The 9424-nt window shown below is 49.2% G+C and overlaps 1 protein-coding gene across 1 annotated transcript in view; it reads right to left on the reverse strand.

Annotated features, from left to right (window-relative positions):
• Nucleotides 1–6916: 6916 nt before the first annotated feature.
• The window catches only part of NTNG2 (netrin G2), a 45994-nt gene continuing 43486 nt past the window's right edge, over nucleotides 6917–9424 (reverse strand). The window contains exons 6-8 of the mRNA XM_068657006.1: nucleotides 8965–9132; nucleotides 8444–8578; nucleotides 6917–8109 (exon numbers count right to left, since the gene is read on the reverse strand). Of these exons, the coding sequence (XP_068513107.1) occupies nucleotides 7886–8109; nucleotides 8444–8578; nucleotides 8965–9132 (527 nt within the window). The 3' untranslated portion in view covers nucleotides 6917–7885. The remainder of the gene's footprint in view (nucleotides 8110–8443; nucleotides 8579–8964; nucleotides 9133–9424) is intronic.

The raw sequence follows: 9424 nt of genomic DNA on the forward strand, positions 1-9424 counted from the left end.
GCTGCTACCTGGCATTTGTGTCAAAATCCTGCATGTTATGTGCCGGCAGTATCCTGCTGTCCCTTTCTAGCTGTGGCTTGAGAAGGGATGGTTGTACCGTGCCTGACTTTTGTGCTGAGGCCTGATGCTATGAGACCTAGAAAGAAACCATCAATCTTACCTTTGCGCACGAGCTCTGGTAAGTGAATCTTGCGCCTGAAAATAAAGACCTGTCATGTAACGGGAGCAGGTTCAGGTACAGTGAAAAATGTTTAAGCAATATGTGAGGACGGTTTTGGTTCTGTAACAGCAGTGGCTTTCCCTAAGGGAATGAGCTGCCAGATTTTTTAGGCCAGAGTTTAAGCATAATCTTATTTATGCTTCTGTCCTGACACATTCATTGCAATGGTGAGTGTTACCTTTGTTCTTTTATTTAACCCCCTCCAAAGCAGTCTGTGTGGTCCAGTTCAGTGATAGGCGGGTGGCTTGCTGAACAAAAAACAACGTAGCAGGTGGATGGTGATTGCTGCCAGTGTAACCTGCATGCTTGACGTATCTGAGCTCAGAAGAAATGTGCTTTACCAGCACCCACTGTGCTGTAGGTGTGTTGGGAGGCTTTAGTTGCTGTCTGTGTGTGTCCAGCTCATTGTGCTGAGCATTTAAGATAACGGGAGAATTCTGGCCTTTGAGATGCCTGTGAAGTGAAATGGGGATGTGTGTGCAGTGTTCAGCTCGAGTCATTCACCGTGTTGCACTCTTAATTGCTTCAGTGAACCCTGACCTTCTGTCAGCAGCATACGTGCCTCTAAAACTGCCGTGACTCTTCCTTGATATTGGGCACCTTGTGTGAGAAAGAAGGCTGCCTGAAGGAATCTGAGTGCCAGGAATTGGACACTTCATTGCTCCCACTTCACAGGATCCATCCCTAGGTGTTACCTCCCTTTATGTTAATAGGAATACTTTAAAACACTGCTGTCTTTGAAACCTTCTTGTCAGGGACGTGTTGTCCTGCCTGCTGTTTCTTAGCATGCTAAAAGGCTGCTGTTCTGCAAGCTGCTGTAAGATCCCATAGCTGTGGAAGCCATGTGGACAGCCTTTGTGTAAGTAAAGCTGCCAACAGCGTGAATGAGGAGCTGCTTTTCTGGCCATTAAACAGAACTTGGTCAAGGGAATTTTCTCTGAGACCTTTCTTCTTGTTTTCTTCCTGCTTAAACGGTGTGTTTCAGAATGTGTTCTTCTGAGAACGGTCCTTAGTACGTGCTGGAAGGAATTTTATTTTAACATTTCATTTTTCTTGTCTTATGTACACAGCACGTAAATCATCTAACTTGATAATTCCTGTCTTTTTCCATAAATCATCTGTGAGGCATGGCCGGGGCTCAAACTTTTTTTTTCATGTAATCCTAGATTTATTTGTCTGATGTAAGTTGTTGATCTTCCAGCAATAGCTTAATCCTACTGTATCAGTCTGTATCATTACGGGTGTATTATGGAATAAAATGTGGGAGTGCTTTGCACTCAGGACACTTTTCCCATATCACTCAGATTAGGTTTGTAGTTGGAATTAACTTTTTTTTAAACCATCTTTAATATCCATAATGTGTTACAAACAGGCAAACTCTATTTGAAAGCACATTTCTTAGGGATACAAATAAAATCTGCACTGGGGGACAAACAGATCAGATACAATTTTGATAACTTCTCCGCTATTTCCATTGTGTGTTTAAAATACTCTAGTATTATGGGCAGTCTGTAAGCTGTGAGTGTAGGTTGCTTTATTCATTAAATGTTATCTCAGAAGTGATGACAGAGGAGGTTGTGCAGTGATTCTCCTTCACCAAGCGCAGAAGTTGGAAAAATCAGTAAAGAATATATTCAACACAAGTTAATGGGAAACAATTTAATTGGAATTTGTGCCAAAAAAAACTTTGGAATAAATGTTCAAATTCTTACACAGAGGCTTTCATTCTTCCAAGCTTGGCATCTTAATTCTCAGTGCAAAACCAGTTCCCTGTGTGGTGCTGTTGGTTACTGGTACCATTAGGAAGGGAAAATCTCCTCTAAGTATTAGGCTATTTTGTGATTTTTTTTTTTTTTTTTAATTCTTTGGTTGTATGTGAAGTAGGCTTACCTGTAAAGGTGTACTGTAATTCTGTCTATTCCTTCCTCTTTTAAACGTTACTCCAATTGTTTTCTGTACCACTACTCCAAACCAGAGCCGTATCTCTAATGAGAACATCCAAACAGGTACTTTAAGAAGTTCTCCTTACCTGTTTCACTGTACGTGCAGTGTGCTCTGGGTGCTGGCTCGGGGCAGGGTGGCTCTGCCAGTTACACCCACAGGAGTCTGCCAGCCTGCCAGAGGAGCCGAGCGCTTGCAGAGGCGTTAACCTGCTCTGGGGAAAAACAGCTGGGAGGGTTTTGCTTCGTGGTGCGCTGGTGGCAGCAGGACCCACGCCTGAGAAACGCTGGGAGCTGGTGATCGCTCACACTGGGGGTGGGAGTCACGGGAGCTGAGCGATGCTGCTGAGGGGGAGGCCTATGCAGCGCTGTGAACACCAGCAGCTCTTCCCAGTCTCTTGTCTAAATTCACCCTTCCAGTGCTGGTAGCACTGGTGAGGCGATGAGGTGTTACAGCACTGGTTTGCAGATGAGCTGTGTGCAGAAACTAATTGGCAGCTGGGTCCAGGGGGTGAAGGCACAGGGGCTGGGAGACTGAGTTGTGCCCTGCAAGGAGCTCAGTCTGTTCCTGTGTAAGGAAATAACTCCCTGCCGTGGCAGCACCGATCCGTGTGTGCTCTTAGGGCAAGAAGGAATTGCAGTGGCCAAACACCGATGAGGGCAAACAATGTTCTCAGTCCCAGGTGAGACCCAAATATAACATGGAAACCCCAGGATTTCAGTTGAGACTTTTTTTTTGTAGTTACTGAAGTGTGGTGAGATGTCGTGGTTTACTTTTCCCTATAGACAGGAGAGACTGAAACAGCCAACGACTGGAGATGGGCTCTTTATTCGTGGCCTATGGACTGTGGCAATACCGAGGATAAGCAGAACTGTGGTCCTAGAAATGCGAGATGCTCCCTCTAGTCTACATGAATAAATGATGGATGAAATGGCTGCTGTATTGTAAATGGAATTTATAATGTTAACAATATAATACAGTCTCTTGCCACAACGGGTCCGTTCCCAACTCGTATATTAGGTCTCCTTTCTTGTCTTTAAGATGCTTGGAAAGGAGCCCAATGCGTTATTCTTTAATACAAATAAATGTAAGCTAAGCAGTCTTGTGCATTGAATATTGCTGACACGAGACCTTCCAGCCATACGTACCTGTCTGCTAAGGCCTCGACTAATTTGCCACGAACTCCCAGGCAAACAGTGATAGGAATGAAAACAAAGGTAGCTCGAGTACATTCGATACTGTGAAAAAGTAGAAAACTTGTTTTATCACCCTGACAGGCTTCACTGATGTGACTGTCCCCTTTTGTCTTTCCTGCGCTGTTTTATCAAGCCAGATCTCCTTCCTTTGCTACAAAGGAGGTTTCCCTTCTCTGTAATCCCTGAAATAGCACAGAGCAGGGTGGGGATGGAGCTTTTGGAGCTTTGTAGTGCTGCTGGCCGGGAGAAAACAGCACTGGGGAAAAAATGGATATTTTTACGCGTTCCTCACACGATTCACCCTGCACTGATGCTTGTTATGACACCTCGAGAATCAAAATGATAAAAGGAGCCTTTAGGACAGTCTGAAGCTCATTTCTGCATCTCAAATCACTGCAATTTTTAGCCAGTTTCTGCATGACAGTGGCCAAACACCACATCCCTGCCAGAAGGGTGGCGATGGAAAGCTCTTCAGACTCCAGATCTGCTGTCACTTCTGGCAATAACGCTCTCTATACTTCAACGCCTTTATCCTTGATTTACTTTTGAGGCTCTTCACAGAAGCCAAATACAGAATAAAAGTGGTTGGTGAGACCATCACCACTAACGGCGTGCTGCTTTTGCTACTCTAGCCTGCGCAAGGCGTACAACCCCTCTGACAGATGAGGCATCTGCTTCCCCGTCTTCAGCAAAACAAAACCAACCAACCAACCACCATACCCGGTAAGTTCCAGCAGATTCTTTTACGCCCCCCTTCTTCTGTCTGCAGCTCACGGCACCTGTAGGCTTCACACTTCATCTGGTGAGTGAGTGAATGTGCATAAAGCCAGGCTGCTGTTGGCTTCTCTACAGCTGGGGCTGTGGGCCCAGCCTGGCCGCTGTGATCCCTCTCACCGGGCAGCTTTGGTTTGGAATACCTGGATTTGTCGGTACTCTAAATAGTTAAAAAACAGAGAAGAATTTGAGGTAAACAAGAAAAATCAAAAGCTCTTCTTATACAGCTTGAAGAGGTCACCTCTTTGCACACAGAAGTATAATTTAAAAACTTTTTCAAAGGAATCAAATGCCGGCTGCACGCGGGCGGCAGGATACACACGAAAACCTCTTGAAAGAGCGCAAGTGGCTTTTCTCGGAAAGAGAAGTACCCGTTGGTTAACCTTCCACTGGTGAAGTAGCAAGCTCGTTGGACAGCTTGTCCCATTTAGGACAACTTCCCTCTTAATGCACAAACGTCTCTTAAAGAAGAACTTTAGGCTCTGCGGGTACTTGCTGTGCTGGTTTCTCTCAGTCTGATTTCAATAATGCTCCGTTCTCCTTGTGCACACCTCTCTGCTAACTGGCGGCTGAAGCTGAGGGGTTTTCAGCGCTGAAGCTTTCTGTAGCTTTATTTTCTTAAATACCAGGCTTAAGTCTGGTATGAGATTATCTTTTCCTATCTTGCGGTGATTTCTCTTAGGTGACTGCAAGTTGTTTAGTGCATTTAGGCAGATAACGCAGCGTCCTGATGTGCAACAAGCAGGGGCAGCCCTGTGCAGCAGCCACAAGAGGAGATCAGGACGTTGACTGCCCCAGCTGGAACTTGCTCCTCTGCTCCTGCTCACAGGCTGCATGCCACTTAATTTCCTCTGGGAGATGAAGTCTGGAGCGTTTGTCCTTTGCAAGTACTATTTCTGAGGTCTGTGCTTCTGCACCAGTAGCAAGAGCCTAAGGATTGTATGGGTAGGGTGGAGGGTAGGCTTGTGTTTGGTTTCTCTTTTTTTCTGAACAGTATTCGTGTCCTCTGGCAGAACTGCAGGAGGATTAGCACCACGTCTGCTTGCGGTTACTGAACTATTCACCAGGCTTTGGTTAAAGAGGTCCAGGACTGAACATTAGTGGTACTTGGGCTTCACAGGAAGGCAGCACCAACTTTGTGACTTGGTTAGGAAGCCAGTGACATTTTATCCTAAAAGCAAACAAAGAAAACCCCAAACCCAACCAAACAACACCCGATCAACCAAAGGAAAATCCCCCCAAGGGCTAGTGAAGTGCTATATCGCCTACAGCAATCTCTCTTGGGCTGTTCCCAGCTTTGTTGTGCTCTCCTGTGGTTATTTTCTACAGGAATTCGGTGCTGTTGCTCCTTGACACGTTCCTGCTTGCATCGCAATAAAAGTGTGCAATTGCAGGGAAGCTGCTGGGTGCAGAGCTTGTCTGGGATATAGCTTTATGAAGTAGTAAATTTTCTCTTGCTTAATCTAATTTGCTGGAGAAAAACACTAGTGCAGGGAGAGGAGAATGTGTGCTTCACCTTCCAGAAGTGCCATTAGAGATCTTGATCTTGTTACAGTCTGTTCTGTGTTACTACTTGTACGAACGGTAGCGTATGAGGATTTTAAATATATCTCAGTAAGAAAGTACAAAGAAAGAGCAAGTGTCAATAGCAACAGACAGCAAATGACTGCATTAAAGGGAGGAAATGCTTGTGTCAGCCCCCCCCCCTCAGAAATCAGATCTCGGCAGAGTGAGTTTAACCCTCGCTTCTTTTGTGGTGGATTAATTAAGTCCTGTGACCTTCCTCTGTGATGTTAAATGCTGAAGTCCTGGCCACTGAAAATAGGCCCCACATTTCTTCATGTTGCTCTCTGATGTACCACTATCTGTCTTGTGCCTTCGCTCCGGTTTTCTTCTGCTTCCTTTATGAAAAGTTCACTGCATCCTCTCGGTGGAGGTGGCTGCACGGTGGGGTGTGCAGCGTTAGGCAGGACGATGCTGCAGCCTCTTGGGCTTGCAAAACTTGGTCCGTTCCCAGCGCCAGCCAAAAGCAGTGATGAGTGTGAGCTGTAGGGACAGGACAACAGAGCACTGACACAGAACAGAAACCTTGAGAGAACTTCTTGGAGCAGCACTTGGGCAAGGATACCAGACCTGGAAATGCCAGGGTGGCTCCAGCCTGGACTGCATGGGGCTCCTGGGCTGGCTCAGAGGGCAGGATCCTGCTGGTGCACTCCTCTGGTCAACCAGCTCCTGGCTTGGTAAGGCTTTGGCTAAGACAAAATTAAATTTCTTGTGCTGATGATGCTCCTGTTGTTCTGACAGAGTTCCCTTATTTCTTGTCTCAGGTTTCTCCTGCCTTCTTTTATATGCTCGACTGCATACGCTTCCTCTGATAGCAGCACGTTTACGAGCCTTAAATGAGCTGATTCTCTATGAGCTCTGTACTGAAGTGGCTGCTTGAAGATATTGAAATAAACAGCTTTTTCTGCAGCACGGCACCCGCTCTGTGGGGTGATGCAGTGGGGTTGGACAGCTGAGATCCCCCCCTGGAGAAATATCCCCGGCCTCTCCAGCCTTCTGCTGCAGGCTCATTTGGAAATGGCATTTCAGCACAAGACCGGCGCTTAATATATCATTCAGGCTCTGTTCATTGTCTACAGATAGTAGTGTAACCTAAGTTCAGCAAAGTAATTAGGAGAAATAATTAACGGCTCTCAGTGATGAAGCAACCCCTCCCTCCCGTCTCCCTCACCATGTGGTGCACCTTGGTAGCGACTCAGAAAACACAAGAGGACATTATGAATCCAAAAATAAAAGTCTTTACCTGTAATTAACTGTGCACACAGAAAGGAAAACGGGGTGATCAAGCAGCAGTTGATAGTTGCTTTACTGTAGGAGAGTACACCATCATGGCAAAACGTCCCTTTAAGTTGTGTTTTTTTTTTATAACATTTAATCCAAAGAAAAATAAGTCTCTACCAAAAAAAAAAAGTATTTAAACCGTACACTATACGGAAATGGGTGGATAAGACACTGCATTCCTCACATACCATATGCCTAATGGCCCCCTATGTTCTCCTTAAGTGCAAGAAAACAAAACCCGTCAATGAAATACAAAATCAATGCAGCAACTGGAGCTGTAGGCAACAGCACGTGGATGGCCCGGCCGCCAGTGGGATGTGAGACTATGCAGCAAGGATGGACCAGAGCCCCCTCTGCCCTCCCTCCCTGTAGTGTGGTGGGGCTCTGGAGGTACCATGACAGGCTCTGTCAAAATGGGACACTAAGAGAGGGGTTTAAAAAAAAAAAAGGAACAAAAAGAACATCCCAGCCTATACCAAAGTAAATAAATTAATCGTAAAAAAAATATCCCTTGGATTGCGGCACTGTTTCACCAGGGCCCTGGTGGTCCCTGGTTGCCCTGTGCAGAGCAGGGAAGGAGCATCGCTGCGCGGGAGGAAGGATGGGCCACGGGTCCCTGCAGGGCCGTGGCACTGGTGTGCACTGGCGTGCACTGGTGCAGTCCCCTCGCTGCTGCTCGGCAGCCGGCGCGGTGCTGCGGCCACCCCGGCTACAGCTGGGGTGGTTTCGCGGGCAGGAGTCGGCCCCTGGTTTTCTGCGTACCTCTCTGCTTGGAAAGTGGACCGAAAGACGTTGTGCAAGTCCTAGCGTGAAGGAAGGCGGAGGAGCCGGTGGGGAGAGCCACCCGTTACCTCGGGCTCCCCAGGTCCCTCGGGTGATGTGCCTCGGCTGGGCTCCCTCCTCCCAGCCCTCAGAGGTCCACGAAGCCGCGCAGCTGGAGGGCGAGCACGCCGAGGAGGACGGTGCCGAGGCCGGCGCGCGTGCTGTGGGCACCGTCGCAGTCCTTTTTGTCGGCCTCGCACCGCGATTGCTGGCACAGGACCCCCTTGAAGCCCACGGGGCAGATGCAGCGCTGGTTCTGGTAGCAGGTGCCGCCGTTCTGGCAGAGCAGGAGCTCCTCGTCGCAGACATTGGCTACGGGATAGGAGGGAGGGAGGGAAGGTGAGGGGAGTTTGTCCATGGTGCCTTAAACCCCTCGATTGCAGCAGAAGCTAGAAAGCTTTTTGGTTTTCCTTTATGGCTCCCGGGGTTTAAATTATCCCACCCTCACAGGGCTAGATCAGGCCCAAGGCTGCAGGAACAGAGTGAGGCGCTGCAGACTTCAAAGCTTTTGGGATTTGGGAGGAATGGTCAGAGTCTGCTCACGGGGCAGCCGAGCAGGCGGTGCTGGAGATCCCCCTGTGCCTGGGCCCTCCTCCTGCTGCCCCTGGCTCAGGTTGGATGCCCGTGGTGCTGTCGGGGTACTTACGGAAGCAGCCCTGCCTCCAGTAGTAGTTGGGCAGGCAGTCGTCGCACTTGGGCCCCGTGGCGCCTTCTTTGCATTCACAGTAGCCGGTCTCGTTGCAGCGGTCGTGCAGGGAGCCGATCTGGTTGCAGTTACATTCTGGCCAAAGACAGCGCCGTCAGGCCTTGTCCTGCCCATGGACTTTGTGCCTGCTGATGTCCCCCTTGGAGATGCTGGGGATTTGGGGAGAGCCCGGCTACGTGATATGGGAGGGCCCTGGGAGAGCCTGCACAGCCCAGGCTGCACGAGAGGGGTCCAACAGCACAAACACAGGTACAAAGACCACCCCCACCCATGTCTAAGCAACTCCTGCTACAGCAATGCAGCTGAATCTAGTCGGAAAACACTATTTGGGCTTTGCCGTCAGGAAATTGATGGCATGGCAGGCTGCCCTAACAGCTGCCATCCTCCGGGAGCACCCAGGTGGACGCATCGCCCCCTGAACCGAAGCCCACCCCGTGGCACGAGGTGGCTCAAGCACTCACCTATGCATACATTCTCGTCGTCCAGCTCCGCCGAGCTGTTGCGGTAGAAGCCCAGGCGGCAATGCTGGCAGTGCTGGCCCCGCGTGTTGTGCTTGCAGCTCACGCAGGTCACCACGTTGAGGAAGTCGATGTAGCTGCAGCGGTTGGAGTGGCCGTAGCACTCGCAGTCTGCGGGGAGGAGGAGAGAGCTGGGCCCAGGGCCTCCCTCCCTTCCGGGTGGAGGTGAGGAGCCGCAGGCTTTGGAGGAGCCTTCTGCTCCAGCAAAAGGCAAAGCTCGCTGCCTACACGGGGCTGCTTGGGCTGTGTGTGTGCACTGGGGGCCGTATTTTGCTGCTGCAGGGGGGTATCGGGCTGGGGACCCTTGTTCAGAGTGGGACCGGGGTGGTCTGTCCCTGCAGGGGTAAGGACAGGAGGGAGCTGTTCCCAGGACACTATTTCTTCAAGGAAATGCATAATCACA

This window comes from Anas acuta, chromosome 20 (genome assembly GCF_963932015.1).
Source record: "Anas acuta chromosome 20, bAnaAcu1.1, whole genome shotgun sequence".
Classification (NCBI taxonomy): Eukaryota; Metazoa; Chordata; class Aves; order Anseriformes; family Anatidae; genus Anas; species Anas acuta.